The sequence below is a fragment of the Camelus ferus genome, chromosome 10 (assembly GCF_009834535.1).
Source record: "Camelus ferus isolate YT-003-E chromosome 10, BCGSAC_Cfer_1.0, whole genome shotgun sequence".
Taxonomy (NCBI): Eukaryota; Metazoa; Chordata; class Mammalia; order Artiodactyla; family Camelidae; genus Camelus; species Camelus ferus.
In genome coordinates, this window is record NC_045705.1 from 28305313 (window position 1) to 28327891 (window position 22579).

Sequence of the window (22579 nt, forward strand, 5' to 3'; positions counted from 1 at the left end):
GTTAAGTGGTGCCCTCCTCTCCCCGGAACAGATACCACTCTCCTGCCTCCCTTTCCAGGTCTCTGGGCCACCTTCTGACGCCCCTTTTCCTGGGCTGCTCTCCACTGTCTAAGCCCCCGCTGGGGGTCCCATCTGGTCCTACTGCCCTTTCTCTCTCCGGGAAGAAACTTAGTTGGGCTTAAATGTGAAACAAGTTGAAAAATTTAAAAAGACTATCCCATTATCTGTCCTGTGCATGTTGTTTCTATTTTTTTTTTTAGTAGATTTTAAAAAGTTTTTATTTTTATCAAAATTGTCTATGTAGGCAATGAGCAGAAGAGGAGGTTTGGAGGGCTCTTAGCACTGAGGACATAGCTGCCCTGTGCACCCCATGTCTTATTTGGCCCCCTCAATCTCTAGGCTGATTTTCTAATTCACTAAAACTCAGATGAGGTCAGCAGTTAAGTAACAACGGGGAAACCCGAAACTTAAACACGCGTATGCTGTGAAAAAAACGGTGGGGAGGCTAACCTCAACCTGGGATTTGTTCTAAAATCAGAACACCAGAATGTTTTACAGATGAGGTGACTGAGCTCCAGAGAAGGCAGTGCCATGGCCAAGGGTACAGAGTTAGTAACCCACCAAGCTGGCGTTTGACACAGGCAGTCAGGGGTCAGAACCTACAGACTTGATTATTGTGTGTCCTGCCATCTCTTTGGTTTAAGGGGCTTGGTACCAAAATAAAGAGGTGGACTGACCACATCCACGAAATTCCACTCCCTTCTAAAACCCTAAAATGACAGTTAAGGAAAATTTTTAGAAATTAAGGCGTAATCCCTCCAAGATAAAGAGAATGAGAGGAGAGATGACAGCAGCAAACGTGGGAGCAGGAAAGCAGAAGGAGAGATGGTTGCTGACGCTGCCGGTCAAGAGAGCCGTGTCCTAAGCCAGCGGAGAGAAACCAGAGTTCTGCTGCAGAAACCCTTCCTCCCCTGCCCCGGGGAGGTAAAGTTGGGGCTCAAAGCAGGAGGACAGACTGAAAATGTATTGAAGAAGCAGTTGGACGCCCAGATCAGCCCCCCCGCCCCTGGCCTGCTCCAGATTCTTGATTAAACCTGTGGTTCTTATAACTGGTGTAGAAGAAGATGCTCCTTTAAGGGCCCTGATGTTTGTGCTCTTCATGTTTCTTTTTTTGGTGTCTTGATTTGTTAATGTAATTAAAAAGAGAATCATCTGCTAAATCAACGATTATCTTTTACTAGATTTAGTCTAAATAGCTAAGAAAATATTGGGGAGGTAAAAATGAGCAAATTCTGTCCAGTTACCTTCTCTACCCTGCCACCTTCGTGTTGGAAGGAGAATCTTGGTTTTCGGAGCAGAGCACCCACAGCCAGCTCACAGAATGCCCTCGTGCCCTGGGAGCTTGGCTCAGGAACCACAGGCTGAGATGGGCTTGGCCGGTCTTTTCGATGGCAGGCTCAGAAGCAGAGAACTGTTGAGATGGACTGACTAAAGGTTATTTAAAACAGTGTATCTGCAGGTTATTTGGGTTCAAAGAGACACATGTGGAGTCAGGAGACTTGGGTTTGAGCCCTGGGTCTGTCCCTATTAATTGTGCGACCATGACAAGTTACCAAAGTCCTTGGACTTTCGTTTCCTCATTTATGAAATCAAGGGGTTGGCCTGACAATCTCTCATATTCCATTTATCTGTTAAAAAAATGCTATGAAACTCTTGTTCTTGACAATGTCAATAATTAAATGGTCACCGCTTTCCATGACCACTTCCAGTCTTGAGGACTGTTTACCTCTTCCGTTGGTGGTGAACACCGTACATCATGTCAACCTGCAACAGAAAGGTGGTCTTGGCACTTTCTCCCTCCCTTTCTAAATCTCCCTTCTGCTCACCGATGCTGCTTTTCTCTGTGCTACTTGCAGACCTTCTAATGCACTCCACTGCTGTGCCCCATTTTGTCCTGCTCCCCTTTCTCCGAATATTCTGTGTTCCAGAAGTGACCTCTTTTCTTCTCCCAACCTCAGATTTCTAGACTGGACTGACCTCAACTAGAGGTGAGATTATCTGGCTGAAGTAATTTCCAGATAGATACAAAGGATGACTAAGTTCAACCACCAGATGCCGATAGGACACCTGTCTCCCAAATTGTGACAACCAGAAATATCCCTAAACATTGCCAGATGTCCCCTGTGGGGCAAAACTGCTGTGATAGAGAACCGCTTTCCTATTGATAATTAATGTCTCGTCTCTCTAAGATTAGAGACAGTTCTTTTGCTCTGTAGGACACTTTCCAGAGTATGCTTGTCATTTTGCCTTCCATATACACTCCACTGATTTAATCTGACCCTGGCAGGAGTAACTGAAAAAATAGCACACGCCTCTGGAAAGTTTTTGCACCTTAGTGAATTCTATTTGGGGAGATCAAATTTGAGTCTTTTTGTAAGGCAGGCATAAACTTTTAGGGGAAAACCTATTTCATCAGTAGTTGATACTTTAGAAGATATGCTGGCGACTGAGGAGGAGCTGGGACCCAGGAACAGAGGGCCTGGTTTTCTTGCTGAACAAGTCAGAACCATCTCACAGAGCTGCATGGCCAGTTGCAGCCAGCAGAGGTCTCCATCCACTTTTAAGTGACTAATTTTCCTTTTGCGTGTTTAACTGTTTCCAAGAAATCCTAAGTACCACAAGCTACCCTGACGTCGTCCTCGGGGCCACTCTCTAGAGACCCACTCTTTCCTGTACTTAACACAGAATTTTGCTCTCCTTAGATGGAATAGAGCCAAAGTTTCTGAACTGACCGCAGAGATACGAGGTGGGATCTTGGTGTTGAAGGCACTGTAGTAACCTCTTGCAGCTTAGAGTTCAGGGTCAGAAAGGCTGTAATCTGATCGGTGAATACATGGTGAAAGTCCTTGTTGTGACTTGGGAGTTAGGATGCACCAAGAGAGAAGGATATTCTCCCTGACAAGGAAACATCTTTAGGTTTTCCTCCTGACCTTAGTTTAGATGTGATAGTGAAGCAGCCACAAAGTTAAATGCAGGCCTGGAACCTGATGTAAGAGCTAAGATTTTTGAAGTACAATCTGGGTCTGTGTCCTCTACCCCTGAAGGCCACCGACGAGCAGTTCCCGCATATGTGACATTGGATGAGCTGGGGTGGCTTATAGGGTTTTTGGTTAAGTTAAAAATCAGTCCCTTTAATTAGTAAAGGTTAATAGTTATAGCAGTACAGAGTCAACTTCTCAGTCAGCCTTTTATTGTCCTATGAGCTAAATTGACAAGTTAATTAATTTAGTAAAGCCCTAATTATGTTTTTCTTTTTCCCCCAAGGGGAGGTGATGAGAGACAAGAAATCTGTGACCCCCACTCACAAAGGCCTAACAGTCGTCTTGGGAATATGTGGCTCCAAACACAAAAAAAGTTTCGAAGATGGTGCAGGTTTTCTAAAGTACACTAAGGGTCTGAAGTGGGAGGGAGGAGGAATGGGCTAAAGTTGTCAGGGACAGATTTATTGGAGGGGTAGCATTTGATGCAGGCCTTATAGATGGAGAGTCCCGTCAACCAGCTTTCTCACACTGGAAACCAGGAAGAAGTATGCCACTAAATATTTTTCTGTAGTCAGATGGGCATTCACACCCCCAGTCTGCCTTGAATCACAATGAAAAAGAAAGCAATCTGGGCTGTCGGAAGGCTGAACAGACACTGAACTGTATAGTTAGAAATGTTTGTGTGGACAGGGAGGAAGGTGTAAATGGATCCCCGGTTTATCTGCTGAGTGGAGTTCCCAAACATTCTTTTATTGGTCAGTGGCTCCACCAGCAGTGACCTCTAACCCCAGCCACACTAGGAGGTGGAAGTCAGGAGCCTGCCTTGCCTTTGAACTCTTCTTTGTACTCAATTGACTAGGAGCCTTTGAGGTGGCAGGAACATTCAGCATCTTCTTTGCTCTCTCTCCTTTACCGCTTCAGTAAGTTAAAATGTCAGTTTCTTTTCGGTGTATTACACCAACTCATCTCAATTTGCCTTCACATTTTCCTACTAGGCATACCAAATATTTGTGCTGCAGAGGAGTACTTGAAGATACAATGGGCTGATTAGGAGAAAGAACACTTCGATTTAAGAAAATAAAACCCCAGGCCTGTGGTACCCTCACCTAGCAGGACTGCAGTTAGACCCAGCTGTGATGGAGGAGAGAACAGAGGACACCACTGAACAGCACGTGTATGCGTGTCCACCAAAGTTCATGTACTTTATTCAGATGAGAGCCCCTGCTGGGAGCCTCTTATTTTATCTTGTTTACACAGGATTTCAGCACATCAAGTTATCTGCTTTCCATAGCCATAGTGGTTTAGAAGTCACAGATTTGAAGGAGAGAAAGACTCCAAATGAGGGTCTCTGAGATGGGTCATCTGCCAGTCAGGCGTGAACAGAGAAGATGGAAAAGCTACTTTAAAAATAGAACTCCTGGCACTTTGGATACATGGCAGACAGCTGTGCGGGCTTCACAGTATCCTGGGTGTGTCATTGTAAGATGGCAGAATTCCTTGGTTCAAAGATGTATGCACATGTTTATTTTTCATATTTTGGATTTCTGGCATCCAAATGAGTCTTACTGTCACTTTGAACAATTGAATGTAGTTTCTGTTTCTTCCCCTTGAAGCTCTTATGGATAGGGCATCTTAAAATTGAGGAAATACAGAAACGGCTCTTCTTGGTGATACCCTGCAATCTTTAAGTGAAGGTTTAAATTTTGCTTAGCATATATATATTTTTTTAAATACTGACTTTCATGTAATATATTTTATAAAATTTTCTGTCTACAATATTTGGTTTTATTTTTTTGGAAGTGTTTTGTGATTCACTTAAAGGTGTAAACCCTCAGATGTCTAGAAGTATCAGCGGCCCAAATGGATGTGTTCTCTGAGGGTTCCCTGTGCTGGGGGCTTGACTGTTGCGCCCACTGATGGTTATATAGCAGTCCGTGTCTGTTTCTCCCTCCCTCCTCTACCCTCAGGACACACACTTTACAAAGCAGACTCTTTAAATAGAGTAGTGAGATAGGCAGAAGAGTAATCTCAATTTTTTACTGTGAGGAAACTAAGGAAAAGCGACGTAAGGTGATCCTCCCAAGACTGCACCATACGTAAGGGACAGACAGGGAACACACTCTGTTTTGCTGGCCACTACTTTATTCAAGTCATAGGGCTGTGTGGCCTGGATTGAGCTGAAAATCAGGATAAGCTTCCCAATAATTCAGGCTAACTGCCTGCTGGATAGTCTTCCCGAAGAAGTGGTTGCTCGAGACATTTAGGACTGGATGCATCCCTGGAAATATATTATGAAGAATGTGGGAAAGAGTTTCACTTCTAATTTCCAGAGTCGATATTGTAATGTGTCTGTCATCCTTATCCATCCCCCCCACTGTAAAACTGAAAAAAATTTTAATATACATAAACTGAACTCTCAGGACTTTTCAAAAATGCCAGGTATTCCCTGTCTCCCCTCTGCCTCTGACTCTCCAGTCCCCGCATGCTGCTCCAACTCTGTTTCCCAATCTCTGCTCTCGTACTTGCCCTAAGAAAAGCTACCGGATCACTTACCCTTCAACAAAACACACTGACCTGGTCCCTGGAGTTCTTCCTGTGAAACAGACAGCCATGGTTCTGGTTCAAAGCCAGGCCCTTTGGCCAGTACAAGAGCCTTGGGGATGAGTTGATCACTTTACAGGGTATTCTGAATTTCATCATTTTGTTTCAATAGCACTGTATACTCTGAGTTTTCCTGAATGTATAAATCCATATTGTGAAGGAGACCAGTCAATGTATGTTTAAAGCAGGATGAAAATAAGGACTCATTTAATTGGAACTCTTAAGGAAGAGCATTTTTATGTGTTCAACTTTTTTTTTCCAACTTTAGTATTAAGAACCTTATTGGAAAAAGACTTTTGCCAAGTATCTGATGGGAAGCCAAGAAAAGCATTTTAATAGAACTGTCTCAAATTTATAGTGCACTAGGGCCTGTAAATAAATTTCCCTGTCTTTAAGGTTTGGGCTGATTTGCAGTTATTTTGTATAGCTTCTGAGATTTAAATCCTCGCGGTCCAGATGGAAAGACCATAAAGCTGCTTTCCTTGGCAGCCTTGGCATACCTTGTCCATGGCAGGCATCATGAGCAGGAGATTGAACTCTGTCTGTAAATGCTCACTGATCGTATTGTGATGCCCATTTTAATTGGTTTAGTGACTTTTCCTAGAGCAGCCCACCTAAATATTCTCTAAATCCAGGAGAATTGGAGTCCTTGATTTCATAATGCAACCAGTCAAATAAATATATATTAAGTACCTGCTTTGTTCATGGAATTGTGCAGGCATATTGAGGGAAATTTTTTTAAAGGAGGGGGCACAGATCCTGTGCATAAGAAAGGCCCTCAGGGTGCTGGGGAGAGTACTTTCGGTAATACATGAATGAAGAGGCCAGAAGTGCTGTCAGTTGTACTGTGGAGAGTTAGGAATGGATCAGGAGGCGAAAGGAGGCATCACGATTGGTTGACCTCGAATAGGAAAGAGCCGATGCTCCATGAGGCACTGCCCGCCGCCCGGAGGCCGGCGTCTGTGGGGAGACTCGGTAGGCAAGAGGGAGCAGCCCGAGGTGGGACTTGCAGTGCTAGCAGCAGAGAACTAGGTAATTGGAAGGGAGGGAAGGTCAGTGACAAGTGGAGAGTAATGAAAAGATGTGTGATGAAAGGGAAAAGCAGGCTCAATTAAGGAGATTTAAGGAAAAAAATCAAAGAGCTAGAAGGGACCTTAGAAATTATTCAACCCTTTCCTCATATTTTATAAGTGACATGTGAGCCCTCGAGTTCAAGTGATCCTGAGAATGAATTGTTAGGGCTAGAGTTGAGCTTGCTTGGAACCCAGCTCTCCTGACTCCAGCTGATGGTGTTTTTTGGGGGCTGGAATGGGGAAGGGGGCACTGTATACTGTAATATTTTCCAAACTGAGGGTCATGATAGGAGATCGTGAAGTCAATTCAGTGGGTCCTGACTGGCATTTTATGTTTTAAGAATGAATGCTAGCAGAAAGGGAAGTATCGGCATATTACATAGCAAGGGTAAACATTTCCTGAAACCTTTGTTTCTGTTACATATATGTATGTGTGGTGAGTTGTGGTATAACATGTATGTATGTGTACAGTGTGGATCCCAGTCCAGAAAGTTTGAAATATGTTAGTAGTGGAAAGCATATGGGCTTTTGAGTTGGGGAGACCTGAATTCACATCCCAAGCTGTGCTGTCTTTCTACCAGCTTTGTGAGTGTGGGCAAGTTACCTAACTTTTCCAAGCTTCACATTCTCTTATCTCAGACCTGGGGATAATTGTGCAATAGAGTAGTTGTGTTGATGACATGAAGCGTCTAGATGTGGTCTGCCGGCGCCATGCGGCAGCCCTCTGAGAGCGCTCCACCCGGGTCTGTGCTTGGACACTGGAAGGAGCCTCCTGGTGTGGAGCTTGGTCTCCAGGAACCACAATGACTTACCAGCATGGATGTATTATGCATTTGCTTCTGGGCTTGGAAACTTGAAACAGAACTTAATCCTGTGGGTCTGGTGTACTTTCTACATCTTGGCATGGAGGGAGGTTCACCTCTCTATTTTTCTGTTAGGATCCGAATGGCTTATTAAAATCAGTGGTTCTCTAGCTGGCCTTAAAAAAAAAAATTCATTGGCACATTTGGATAAAGTACTAGTACTTTTTCCCCTTTCCAGTGAGAAAAATTTTATACTGAGTCCTTCCCCCTCCTTGTAATGTATTCTCTGCAAAATCATTATTTTATTCATTTTTTTAAACTGGAAGATTAAAAAATATACTTAATGGGGGAGGGTATAGCTGAGTGGTAGAGTGAGCGCTTAGCATACAGGAGGTCCTGGGTTCAATCCTCAGTACTTCCGTTAAAATAAACAAACCTAATTACCCTCCCAACTCCCCCCACCCCAATTTTATATATTATACATATATTTAAATTTTAAAAATAAACTTGAAAAGTCAAAATGAGAATTGACATTTGGGTGGTGAACAGTTGAAGAACTGGAGTTTTACCGGGTATGAACTAAAAATAAAGGAAATTTTTCTGACTCCAAGAGGCCCGGCCAGATCTCTTTTAGAAATAGCTGTCTTTCAGCGCCCACCGAAAGGAGAACGTGTTCTATCCCAGGCTTTTCCCGCTGCTCTGCTGCTAGCCTCTTCCTCGCTCCTCCCGCTGCCTCTGCCGCCCTTCCCCCGTTCCTTCCTAGCCAGCTCCATCCCGTGTTTGAAATCCCCCTGCAGAGCTGGGACGAGAGCTTCATCCCCAGATCATTTGGGCCAGGGGCTAAAACACTGCCATAAATCTGCAGCTCATTTTAATGCCACGTTAAAACAGTGTGAGCGGCTGGTTTCCGTGGCCCCTGCCCTCTTTCTTTATGGGCTCCTTTGGCTCTTCTTTATAAAGAGGCCCCGCGGAGTCATTTTAAAGTTCTTATCAGTTTGCTGACAGCTATATGGGCCTTTCTGCCGAGTCCAGGAGCTCAGGCAGGCGTGTGAAACTTCTGATATTAAAATTGAAGAAAAATGCCAGGCAGAAGGGATTGCGTGGCGCGGCGGTGATCTGGAGGGAAAGGACTAGCGAGATAATTAACCTCTGCAGGTCCGGAACCGTACATCTGTGGAGTCATTTCTCCTGGCCGGTGGGGGCAGGGCAGAAGGGGTTAGGCCGGGGCTTTTATTTTTATGCCCTGGTTAGAAAGGCCGTTCTGCTGGCACTTTGTGCTTTCAGGCTTTCAGGCTCCAGCAAGCGAGTTGGGCAGCCCTGAAGTTCTAGCGGAGCCAGGTTTACAATGTTTTTGTTTTTTCCTTAAGTCCGTCTGACTGGCTAGACCTCTGCTCGCACGTCTCTGCCAGCCCCTCCTCGCCGTCTCTCTGTCCGCCGGCCGTAGCATCGCTGTTATCAAATTTAGAAGGACTTTCATCAGTCTGCTTCGCTGCCCCTTTTAGACCAGATTGCTAACCCCCAGTAATCCTCCCAGAGTGCTTCATGGAAGCGCCAGGCCCTCTATAAATGTCAGCCCACAGAGCTTGGCCCTTTTTACCCTCTAGTTACAGAGAAGTGGACTGGAAGCTGCTCCTCCCTCTCCTCCACCACTTTTCCTTTCTCTCTAGCAGCAGACAGCTGAGGGGAAGGAAAAACCATTACCTGGATCAAGGCCAGTGGCTTGATGGAGCTTCAGAATCTCTGGCATCTCCTGACCAGAATGTTTTTCCAGGCATTTCAGAAAGTGCATCCTCACCCTCTTCTCCTTTTAGCTTTCCAGCCTTGATTGCCAAGGGGCTGGCTGGGTGCAGCAGGCCCTCAGAATCTCCTTCATCTCTCTCTGCTCTTCTCCTAACTGAAGCTTTTAGGAAGAGGGTAGTAGAGATAAGCGAAATCCAACAGACATACATTTTTAACTGCTTGGCACCTTTTTGGCACAAGTGCATTATTTTTCCTTTTTCAGATAGTTTTGGACATGAGCACTTTTGCAAGTGTGTTTAATTTAAAATAGCCATTTGACTTGAGGTTGATGCAAAAGCAAGGAATTTTTGTAGTAAGTTACTCAAATTATATAGCTGTTAATCTAGATGATTTTCATTGAGCAAACAAAAAAAAATTACTGGTTTGTTCTATTATTCATGTAGCTCCTGTGGGGAGAGTAATTAGATATAAAAACCAAATGAGCAATAAAGCAAAATAAAATGCTCCAAACTCCAAAGCAACAGAACTGCTTCTTTATACATTTCTGATAAATTTATATCCTGTAATTAGCTAAGAAGTTTACTGAACTGCATGTTATTGCTTATGGTACAGTTTTAATAAACTTATTAAAATATTTAACAAATAATAATATATTGGAAGTAAGTATGTTGTATTCAGTATATTGGAAGTTCTCCATAAATACACGATTATGAACAGCCTCCATTATACAGCCTTTCAAGGGGTGTGGGTATGTGGAATGGTCAGTTTCCTCTTTGGGCTCTGGTTGGAGAGCTGTCTCTAAAGTTAACCATGGGTTAATCCCTTGTAATGAGTCCCCAATATGGGGTATTACTTAAGGAAATGGCTTCTCTAGTAAAAGTGTTAAATATTAATTTGCAGCCTATATAGGGATTGTCTGACTCTTTGGGGCTGGTTTCCCACAGGGTGCAACTATTGGTGAAGCATTTCTGAGAAATAATTGCTCATTACAGGAAACACAATACGGGTTTTGTGAATTCATTATATACCTACTTAGAAAAATATCTAGGTTTATTTACAAAACAAGAACTTGTAAAATATCAAGTGTTGATATGTTTGATAAAAAGTCACTATTGTTAACTCTTCAGTAAGGGTCAAACTGATCCATTGGCTTTTGGTCTATATTTATAAATACCTATAGGTTATCATATATTTTTATATATTATTCTGTCTCCCTCAGCATTGAAGAGGTTGAGAGAATTTGGAGGTGCAGAATTATTTTCAGTTTCATGATGTCGTTAATCTTATAATTTCATGCTACTGTTCTTGGGAATGTGAGATAACAATCATGTATTTTTATTTCATTTAATTTCACTTAAAGACTTAATACTTAATCAGACCAGGACTGGTACACAAGTAGCTCCATGTAAATCATTTCTGGCAGTGCAGTTCTCTCTCTCCTTGTAACTCAAAGACTAATTTGTTGTATTTAAATATGTACTTATTTCCCATTTTGATAAGACTTTAATAGGAGGAGAGCAGGTCACTTGTTATCTTTCAGAGTCCAGTAGTTTTTATTAAAAGGAGCAAGTAATTTGTCTTCACATACTTGAAGTTGGTATATGTATTGAAGTTTTTTTAATTTTCAGGTAATTTGGCCAGGTCTGTTCATATATCATTTGTATTTTAATGATACATGAATAAGATCATCTTTTTGAAAGACCTTTGAGTTTTTCTTTTGAAAAACTGCAGTTTGAGTCTGCGGACTGAGGGTTGAGTCCTCTGAATCCTCTCAGTCAAATTCTTAATTGCTTTCTGGGGTAGAGAATGGGGACCTGGATTTCTCTTGAGAGTCCTTGCCGTGATGAACCTCAGTTATTCTTAGTCACAGGTGTGTGTCATCCTTCAGGTACAAAAGGACAGGGGGAGAAACTGAGAACCACTGACATAGCAAGTGGAGCTGTTTCAAACTTCTCCCTCTGTTCAGAGTCCCAATTTGGGGAACATACATTGGGGTTTCTGCTCAGGATCCACAGGAGTGCTTGTCTTAATGACACGCAATCAGAAGAAGGAGCTTCCCAGCCACAGACAACTTATGGGGGCTCATGTGCCTCTGGTCAGGTGTAACAGTGATAAACACTGTGGGACGAGCACTACTCTCAGTTTTTCTTTCTCTGGGAATGTGTGGGGACAGTGGAAAGGGCTCCCTTGTGACCTGACTGCTGAGTTAGTTAGTATCCATAGTGAGAAAAAAAGAACCTGCCAAGGAGCAGCTCCTCAGCCTTCTCTGAAATCGTTACTACACGGGAAGCAGAGTGGAGGAGGGAACGTTGCCCTGATGTGGAATGATACGGGGTGAAACGAGCCTTCAGATTCTGTCCTTAGTCCCTTCACATGCTGTGTTTGTGTGTGTGTCTTAATTAAAAGGGGCCAGCCTTTCAAGTGTGCCTGTTGGAGTGAGACTTGTTTCATATTTGCCTTCTCTAATCAAACAAACTTGGGCTCGTTTTCTGCTGGTTTAGCACAGCAAACATGGGTAGTCTCACCCCGGGCAGATTCCTTTACAACTAGTTGACCCAAGTCGTGCTCTTATTTGTTTATTTTCGATGACAGATCCTGATTAAAGGTTTCCAATCCACCTTTTAGCTAGTCCATGGAAGCGACCAGGAGAGAGAGAGTCAGCTGCTAATCACTAAAGAAGCTCCCTGATCTGACCTAAGGAAACAGTGGGATTCTGAGGTGTAGATAACTCAGAAAATGGGGCACAGCAGAAATGAGTCTCTAGTCTCTTTGCTGAGAAGGTTTGACCAAACACAGTTTTATTGGTCAGTGGCTCCTGCTTTAGTAACCTTTCACCCCCATGGCTCTCGGAGGTGCGAGCTGCTGGCCAGCCTTGCCTTTGAACTCCTCATGGCTCCTGCCACCTCAAAGGCTCCCAGTCAGAAGCTTGTGTTTTGCTTGGGATCTCTCCTCACAGCAGGGTGTCAGAGTTGGGAAAACTGATCCACCCTTAGAACATTGACATATTTGAAGGTGATACCCCTGAGACTTGAAACCTATGGCTTTCTATTTCAGGAGCTGCCTGTCATATGTCAAGAAACATGACTCTGGCTACCCCCTTGTCCTCTATCCCTCCTTGCTTCCCTTAGGACAGGAGTCATAACATTTGAGCATACCCTACAAGCGTTAACCAAGTCCTCCCAGCTTCCAAGCTCTTTACCCCCTTTTCTTCTGACTTGCCCCAAGTAGCATCTGTTTTGCAAGAATTTTTCTTTAAAAAATAAGGCTAAAGCATGCAAGTCAAGCCATTTTTGGTGTCTGGGTGCTTAATTAATGGTAAAGGTGGTATCGTGAAAGTATGACCAGGCTTACATGTTCAGTCCTAATGCTTCCAGCCTAGGTGAGCCCTACTTTTAAGATAGCCCAGCCGCAACCTTCTTGTCTTCTTGATCCATTCTACCTTCTGGAAAAAATAGGTCTTGCCAGAAAAGACAGAAAAAGAAATAGCATGGATTGCTCTTCCACATCTACTTGGCTTCCAGCCTAAGGAACAGAAGTGAAAGCTTTGGTGTTGAGAGGCAAATCCAGGGACCCATGGATATTAGATGACTTCAATATAGCTTCTTTGGCAAGAAATCAAACTCTTATTCTAAGAATATTGAGTAGAAAATGCCTTCTTCTTATGATGCCTTTAGCTTAGGGAAAAAAAAGGAGCAAATGATCTCCACTGAGTTCCTCTGCTTTTCTAGAATTCAAATAGAATATTACGATAATCCTTAGCAGCAAGTTCACCCTGGCAGGGTCTTTTTCTGCCTCAGAGTAAAGATTGAGTTTTTAGCAGGTACCCAGGTATCAGAAGAGCAAGTCTGGTTTTACCGCTGTCTTATTCGGTGGTCATGAGCTTATGTTTTCCAATTGGCCAATGGATGGGGAGAATTAACATTTACGTTCACTCCTGTGTCAGGCACTGTTTTAGGAAATTCCTCATGAAAACCTGATGAGGTAATTGTTATTCTTCTCATTTTTATAAAGGAGGAAGGTGAACCTTAGAGGCCGATAGATGGCCTGAGGTTACAGAGCTTAAATGGCAGGTTTGGGATTGGGAAGAATTTGTGGCATATGATTAAAAAGTTCACCTTTCTCACCTTTTCTCCAGGGCATTTGCTTTTTACACTAAGTATGTCTTTTGGGACATTACTGTATTAATGATGGTTTATAGCTTGCTTCTCCTTTCCTTCATTTTCTGTTTTCTACCTAATTGCAAATTTACTTCTCCCATTCTAAATCCCATGGCAAGACCTAGAGAAAGAAAGGGATTTGAAATCCCCATTCTTTACTTGCCTCTCTTTGTCCCATGTGCTGGTTCTTCCTCTGTATCCTTTCTCTGATGATAACAGGTTTTAAAACTCTTTATGGGAATCAGCCATGTTACATGATGCTATGTGAGCTTATAAAGAGCCTGTAAAGACATAATTCGCCTTTGAAAAAAAACGCCTTGTCTAATTGAAAACTCTTGTGAACATAACTGTGAGCACACCCTTTTGCCATCAGAAAGTGTTGTCTTGGACCTCATCATTCAGACCTCTTCCTGACGTTTTTGTGATGCTTAAGGAATATGTGCTGGAGCCATTTTCTTTGGTAACCAACTGGTGGAATTAACTGCATGTTAATTCTTTAATCGCTCTCCATCAATATAAATTCTGAGACTGGAGATGAACAGAAGAAAATCTTTGCTTCGAAATGGATGACATGTGCTTACATATGGGCTTCTGGGAATTTTCCATCCAGCTCTGTTTGAGAATAGGATTTGAGTACAGGTCCAGGTACTTGCTTATTTTCCTAACCTTTCAGTGACTCATGGTTTTAGACGTAAGAATAAAGTCTAGAACCCCTAGAAATAAGCTACACAAAGGGGAATTTGTTGTGTAGTCAGCTCTTCATATGGGGCTGGTGCTGCTGCGGGTGTTGACAGTTCTTCAGCAGTTGTTGGGAGCATGCTAGGGAGACATGGCTTGGAAGACTGTGCAAAGACTTCTTCATCTCAGCGCCAGGAAAAGAGGATTACATTGGGGGAAGTTAAGAGATGGTTAACAAAAATGCTAGGAGAGGAGAAAGCCAGATTTAAAGGAGTAAGTACTCTGCAGCCAGCCAAGGGGAAAGGCTGTGAGCAAGCTCTCAAAGTCCTGAAAAGGATGAGAAGGAGAAGAAAGGGCCCATTTTGTATGGCAGAGTTTTATAACCATAGTTGTTAATATTAAGATGATTTTACTTTTCTTTTCACTATCTATGTGGCAGCCAGGTAGACACAGCTTTAAACAAGACAAAATAATAACAAACCTACTGTGGATTCTGAATTCTAACATATTTTTAGAAGGCTGGGAATATGGGATAAGGTAAAAATAAAACTGAGATTAAATCCCAGGAGAGCTTAATTCCTAGCAAGAATTATCAGGCTCTAGATGAGATTCTAGAAGAGCAAAAATTTGTTCATTAGGTGTGACACATCAGATCTTACACTGGTCAGTGGCGGCATTTAAAATTTAAAACGGTTCTCTGCTGTTCCCCTGGAGCAACACAGCTTAAAATGGAAACCCTACTGAGTAAGCCAAGTCTAGTCCTGCTTTGCTGCTGCTGCTGGAAAAATGAGACATGGAGGATGGTGGTCTAGTGCCTTAGTCTGTTCCAACTTCCCAAGACACTTGGGCCTTACTCTAGAGGAACTGCAGGACACCTGTGTAAAGAAGCTATGAGAACCCACGGAAACCCACTGCCCCAAATCTGTATTTATGGGCCGATTTTTTTTAATCCTTGCTCTTAAGTAGTGACTAGTAAATTTTGCTTTGTAGTGTGGGCCATCAAAGAGTGTTTAGTCTAGTTGGGAAGATAAATTTTTTCCTCCCGTGAAATAACAGTGGGGCAGAGAATAGATGCTAACTTTTGTGTAAAAGTTGTCGGGTGGATTAGAAAAGCAGGAACTCAGTATTGTTTCAAGGAGGAGATGAACCTTGAAGTTCAGATAAGATTTTTTTTTTTAATTAATTAATTTTATTTTTCAGAGCAGTTTTAGGTTCACTGCAAAATTGAGCAGAATGGAGAGAGAGTTCCTATATATCTTCTGTCCCCACAGATACACAACATCCCCCACTAACAAGTGTACCACGGTGGTTCATTTGTTACAGTTGAACCTACACTAGCACCTCATTCTCTCTCAAAGTCCATAGTTTACATCAGGGTTCACTCTTGGTGTTGTACATTCTTTGGGCTTCAGCAAATGTATAATCACATGTTTCCTCCATGTCACTATTCCTAATTTAGTTCCATTGTGGTCTGAGAGCAGACATCATAGGATTTCTGTTCTTTCATATTTGTTCAAGTATGTTTTATGGCCCAGAATGTAGTCTGTCTTAGTGAATGTTACACGTGAGCTTGAGAAGAACGTATAATCTACTGTTGTTGGATGAAATAGTCTATAGATGTCAATTATTTGCTGCTGTTAAGTTCAGCTATGTCCTTACTGATTTTCTGCTTCCTGGATCTGTCCACTTCTGATAGAAGGGTGTTGAAATCTCTAGCTCTAATAGTGGAATCATCTGTTTCTCCTTGAAGTTCAGTCTCCCTGAAGTTCTGTTTCATGTGTTATGATGTTCTTTTGTTGGTTGCATATACATTGAGGATTGTTACATCTTCTTGGAGTATTGACCTCTGTCATTATGTAATGCCACTCTTTATGCCTGATAATTTTCGTTTTTCTGAAGTCTGCTCTGTCTGAAATTAATACAGCTACTCCCACTGTCTTTGGATTAGTGTCAGCATGCCATATCTTTCTCCATCCCTTTACTTTTAATTTATATGTGTCTTTATATTTAAAGTGGGTTTCTTATAGATAATGTGTAGTTGGGTCTTGTTTTTATATATACACATATATTAATTGAAGTATAGTTGATTTATAGTGTGTTTAGTTTCGAGTGTAGAGCCAAGTGATTGAGTTATGTGTTGTGTATGTGTGTATATGGGTTTTTCAGATTCTTTTCCATTGTAACTTATAAGATACTGTGCTATACAGTAGGACCTTGTTGTTTATTTTATATGTAGTAGCGTGTATCTGTTAATCCCAAACCCCCTAAAAATACAAACTGAATGCAGCAGCGTATAAAAAGGGATAGTGTAACTAAATGAGATCAGGAATATAAGATTGGTTTAACATTAAACATTTAATCAATGTGCATTATCACATTAACAAAATGAAGGAGAAAACCCATCTGATCATTTCATAAAGGTAGGAAAAATCATTTGATAAAATTCAGCAACCATTTTTGAGGAAAAACTCCCAGCTAAATCAAGAATAGAAAGGAGCACCTGTAATCTGATACAGGATATTTATGAAAATCCTATAGCTGACCTTATACTTACTGGTTAAGTATTGAAAGCTTTCCCCTAAGATTGGGATCATGGCAAGGATGTCCACTCTAACCACGTGCACTCATTCTGCTACTGAAGATACTTGACAGTGAGAAGAAAAATAAAGAAAAGGCATACAAATTGGAAAAGAAAAAGGAATGCTGTCTTCATTTGGAGATGACAGGGTTGTGTATTCAGAAAAGCCAAAGGAATCTACAAATTGCTGAACTAATAAGTGATTTTAGCAAGGTTAGAATACAAACTGTTTGGCTCTAAAGAAAATGCAAATTTTGTCTGAATTTTGGCTGAAACACTTTGTCCAGTTTTTTTCTTGTAGGACAGGTGGTGATCTGGAGTGGCGGTCTTTTGCAACCTTCTACAGTATAATTAGAGGTGGAACCAAACTTTTGACTTTATTATGTGTATTTTGCAATTATCTCCCTTCCTGGATTCTGTAATTACTTTGCATATTTCTATCTGATTCTCTTGAGTCTTCCAGATGTAAAAATCCTATCAAGTGTAAATAATGATTGCTTTTGTGTTTACAGAAATGAAGTCCATATTATGGTCTTCACACAAGAGGACAATATCAGGGGGATATGTAGCTGAATGTAGAGGAAGACTCCACTGACCATAGCTAGAGAAGTCAGAGTTTATATGTCTCAACTCACATTAAAAGAAATCCAAATGTAGGTGGTCCAGGGCAGGTGCAGTGATTCAGTGAAGCCGTCAGAGAAGCAGGCTTCTTTTCTCTCTCTGCTCCATCGCATTCAGCATGCTGGCTTTTTCTTTTCAATTACAGTACATCTGCTTCAGGTCCAACCAGTCATGTCTGCATTCCAGGCAAGCAGAAGGGAAAAGGCCAAGGAAAAAAGACTAACTTTTTAGTTAGAAAAGCTTTCATCCCCAGGGACTGCACCAGTACTGTGTCCCACGGGCATCCATTGCTGCTAAAGAGGCTGGGAAATCTAGTCTTTTAACTTGGCTTTGTTAGTGAAGATGAGGAAGGTAATGGATGTTGGCAAGACAACTAATGTCTATCACGAGGACTAAGAATAATTGAGACTGTAAGAAGTTGGCGGTAATGGGATGACTTTTGCCACTAATTCAGTGTGTATTTGTTTGTGAGTGTGTGTGTGTAAAAGATCTCACTGGGTATTGCTGGGATATGAGTTTTTGCTTTTGTTTTGTTTATTTAAAATTTATTTTATAGCTGACTACTTTACTGAACTTTCTTTTCAGCTCTGGTAGGTTTTTAGTTGATTCTCAAGGGCATTCTTAATAGCCGATCATGGAAAGCTCTTGGACTGTTTTTCAAGTTCCTTTCTTTTTCTGTTTCCTTATTAATCACTTCTACTAGTTTTTCTTAGGTTTTTTTCATTTTTTTCCCAAATTATCAAATTGGATACTTACTTTATTTTTGGACAATAATGCTGTGTGTATATTAGAATGACGTTAAAATATGAGACTAGAAGCAATTGAAATATAGAAATACTTGAGGCCTCAGTAGATTTCACCTCTTAAGATTTTTAATAAAAACTGGCTAGATGCTTTTTCTCTTTTTAATAGATGAGATATGTTATCAGGCTTCAAGTTAACATTTAAGGCAAATGTCAGATTTTTTATTTAGTGAAATTATTAATGAGGAAAGAAAATGTTTTAATATTTCCATCAGCCACAAATCTCCATAGGCTTAAGGATTTTAATAAAATGCCATGCTGTATGTACACAGACTAGGTTAAAAAAATGTAATACCCAGTGAATACATAAAGAACACTAAAAATAGTGTGCTAAATTCTTTGATACTCCCTCCTCCAGGGGATGGAGTTTAATTATCTGCCCTTTGAATGTGGAACCAACATAGTGTGACTTGCTTCTAATGAATAGATTATGGAATAGTACAGATTATGGGATAGTGACTTTTCAGAGGAGAAGCCTGGCAGGCCCCTTCTTAACCAGGTGCTCATGGTTAACTTCCCTTGTAATAAGTCATGTTGAGATTGTGTGTCTCCTGATACGAAGTGAAGAGAAGGGCATGCCATCTGCGGAGTATTCTCCAAAATCCATAAGCTCGGTCTAATAATTAGAAAACATCAGACCAACCCAAAAGAGGGACATTCTACAGAATTTCTGACCAGCACCAGGCAAAAGCATCAAGGGCACGAAGTACAAGGAAGACGAGGAGCTGCCGCAGGCAGGAGGGGACAGGAGGAGTGACAGCTAAATGCAGTGCTGTGTCCTGGATTAGATCCTGGAACAGGAAAATGACCTTAGAAGAAAACTGGGAAAATCCAAAGAGATAAAAAAAGAAAATCTGTAGTCTAGTGAATAGAATTAACTAAATGTTGATATCTTAGTTCTGATCGTGGTACCGTGGAGATGCAAGGTGTTAACGTTAGGAGGAGCAGGCAAGGGTATTTGGGAACTCTGTACTACCAGTACAACTATTCTCTAAGTCTAAAATTATTTCAAAATGAAAGGTTAAAAAGTAAGTGATTACAAGTTTGCATGGTAAAGAAATAAAAAAATTTACACCTACCAAAAACTTGTGAAATGAACTCTGCTACTGTCATGTGAACAGATGTTTGTGGCTTTGTGGAAAGTTCCAGTGAGTGTGATGTATGCGGGTTCCTCAAGTGCTGTGTTCAAGTAATTGAGATGGTGGGAAAACTGCGCTGGATGATGGAGAAGTGCCTGGGCGGGTATCAGGGACTCCGGGTGGAGGAGGCGTGTGGGGAGGGTGCGTAAAGTAGCTTCATGAGTATGGAGTGAAAACAAGAGCGCTCAGATTTTATGGAGTAAGGTGTGTTCAGTGTAGTTAAATTAACAAAATAAATATTGTAAGTAAAGAAAAATGGAGTGCTGATAAATTCCAGGTATATTAACCTTTTTTGCTTTAGAAATCTCTATTTTAAAGAAGGTAAATCCTATGTATTATTGTTTGTTGACTCATTGAGTAAAGGTGTGTCAACTGTTTGTGAACTTCCTCTTCTCCTCTAGAAAAATCAGCAACATGGGCTGAGTACCTTTCTGTAAAACCTTCATCCCGTGAGAAATGCCCCGAGGGGTTTTGTTGGTCTTTCTTTCTCTGTCTCATTTTAAGTGTGTTGTCTTGAGCTCTTATGTTTATAAAAATGGAGTGAGCAAAAGAATAAACAAAACCAGTCTTGCAGTGATTCTCAACTAGGAATCGGGATGCTGGGATTCGTATTTGACTTCACCATGGGGCGTTTTCACCTGCCAGGTTGAGATTGTGAGAGCCAGTCTCTGCTGCCTCTGGGCTGTCATGAGGTTACCCGCGAAGAGCACTGGGCTCCCTGCTCCGGCCCTCTCACCTGGACAGGAAGGTAGCCGGGACAGGAACCAGTGTAACCCTGCAGAGCTGGCTGCATAAGAGGCTTTGGGGCAACAGAAGGAATGCTCAGTGGTTCCATTTGTCACAGGAAGCAAATGAAAAGGAGATGATCAGCCTGTGGTGCGATGGTGTTTGGAAAGACTTGGAATCCCTTTGGAAGTTTTCAGATTCATCTTCAGACACAGCTTTGAAAAATTAATCCATGCGGCATGGAAATATTTTCCAGCCCTTCACCTGAGATAAATGGTTCTGTCAGTGTTGGTGATGGAGAGAAAACCTCCTGTACTCAGATCTCTTGAATCTCTCAGGTTGCTCAGAGGCAGAAGTGCTTTCGCATCTTTAACAGTGCGGCTGTTTCTTGAACTTCCTGAGGGAGAAGGTGAATGCTTTATTTAATCTGTCTGGGTTCTCTGCACTTACTCAGCCTGTTTTGTTGTTTTTCATTAATTTTGGAAAATTCTTAGCTATTATTTCTTTAAACATATCTGTTGTCTTGTTTCCTACCCCTGCTTTTGGGACTCCAATTACAGGTACTTAGGACGTTTGATATGGTCCTAAGTTCTTGGATGCTCTGTTCTGTTTTCTTTTACTCTTTTTTCTCTTCGAATTTAGGTTTGGATAATTTTCTTTTTCTTTTTTCCAGTTCACTGCAGTATTTCTTTCCTCTGCTACATCTAGCGTGCTGATAAGCCAATTGAAGGAATAATATATTATGCTCTTTATTTCTAGCATTTTCATTTGGCTCTTTTTAATAGTGTCCATCTCTCTACTGAATACTCCCATCTATTCATGCAAGTTGTCCACCTTTTTCACAAGATTCTTTAACATTTTGTTTATACTTATGTCCCCATCTGATAGCTCCAATGTCTTGGTCATCTTTGGTCTGGTCCTGCTGACAGCTTTCTGTTATGACAGTGGATTGCTTTCTCCTGTATTTTGTTTCTGTTAAACTCTGATTAAATGATGGACATGGTGTGTTAGAAAAACAGGAGACTTAAAATAAATGTCATGTCCGGAAATGGGCAGACCTCTTCTTCTGTGAGCCATTAACCTGGGAGGTTGACTCAATCTAGTGTGTAATTGGGGTGGGTTTGGATTTTTCTGAAGCTCAAGTTACCGTCAGTGCCAAAGACTTCAGGTGCTGCCAGTGGTTACCTGCTGCTCCCTTGTTCTTAACGTGGGGCCCAAAGTACTGGGGTTTTTCTCGTTGTCCCAGCCTCACCCTCCACTTCCAGCAGGCCCTGCCAGCTGTGCTACACAGGAGGCCTTGCTCCCATCAGTGGTAGACTTGCATTGCTTGTATGTGGTGCCAGGCTCGTGGTGGGGCAGTAGGATTCTGTTCCCCTGGTCCAGCCTCAGTCTGGCAGGCTTGTTCACTGGGCCTTGGAGGTGGAATTGCGCAGCGTTCCTGTTGCCCCTCCATGGCAGCTGTGGTCTTCCCCTTATCTGTGGAGGTCTGAGGTTGGATGGGGTTTCCTGATCCTGCCTTAGTGGTAGCTGATCTCTGTATCGGTAGAGGAGCCTGACCTGAGCAAGTTTGCCTGCTTGTCCTTCAGGGCAGGTGACTTTTGCTTCTGCTTCTCCCACCAGGGCAGTGTCCCTTTGTCTAGATTGCTGGTGGGACAGTGTCCTGCCCCTCCCTCGGGAGCAGATGGCTTTTGCGTTGCCCTCCCCTGCAGCGGTGGTCTTCTGGGAGCTGGGAGGGTTGGTTCCTTTCTGGGCAGGCTGCCTTTCTCTTCTCCCAGGGGCAGGGCATCTGCGTCCGGACATTCGGGGTGGCAGGGTTTCCTGCTCCTTCCCCAGCAGGTGGAGGTTTTGCTTTGGATGAAGGAAGATCCAAGAAACAGGCAGGGTTTTCTACCTGTGTTCTGCTGAGGGGGGCTCTCTTTGTTTTCTTCCCTGCCCCAGTCTTTCCCCAAGAACCTCCAGCAGAAAAGAACTTGCAAGTGAGTGCAGACTCTGCTTCTGTCTAGAACTTTCAAACTGCCCCACCAGCCCGCACTCAGTTTTAAGAATTTGTTAAAATTGTAGCTGTTTTCTTTGGCTGCTTTGTCAGCAGCCACCTCTGCTTTCTGTGTTCTTCCAAAGCTGGAGTGATCTGAGTGTCCCATCACTCCTGGAGGAGCTTGTCACTCTTTGAAATTTGATTTTCCTGATTGCCTTATGACCGCAGCTCTCTGGTGGGCCCAAGACAAGTTATGGTATGAGAGTGTCAGCTGGGGTCTTTCCTCATTGCTGTGGTGGCTCCCATGTTCTCTTGTGGCTCTCTGCATCCTAAGCAGAAGCAGATCCTTTATGTTGTGGCCAACCAGTGGGTTGGGGGTGAGGAAATAGAGCAGTATTTGGGCACCCACTGATCCACAGTTACCTGTCATTGTCAGGTGTCAGGACAGTGTTACCTCTTGGGACTTGGGACAGAGGCGTAGCAGGCTGGTTTATTGTTTTGTTTCATTTTGTGGTTTTCATTAGGAAAGTTCTATGATAAACAAAAACGAAGCCCATCGACCTGGGTCACGTTCAGGAGTCTGTGATGAAAAGGGCAGTGCAGAGCTGGCTGCTGATGCAAGGGCGCTGGGAGCTGTCGTTGTG

The 22579-nt window shown here is 42.4% G+C and overlaps 1 protein-coding gene across 5 annotated transcripts in view; it reads left to right on the top strand.

Annotated features, from left to right (window-relative positions):
* EXT2 (exostosin glycosyltransferase 2) overlaps positions 1–22579 on the top strand; it is a 154565-nt gene that overhangs the window by 57104 nt on the left and 74882 nt on the right. Inside the window, exon 23 of one of the 5 annotated variants that reach the window (XM_032488497.1) lies at positions 4037–4819. The exons of the other annotated variants lie outside the window; for them this stretch is intronic. Within the exon in view, the coding sequence (XP_032344388.1) occupies positions 4037–4072 (36 nt within the window). The 3' untranslated portion in view covers positions 4073–4819. Of the gene's footprint in view, positions 1–4036; positions 4820–22579 lie in introns of those variants that run through there. 5 annotated transcript variants of the gene reach the window in all.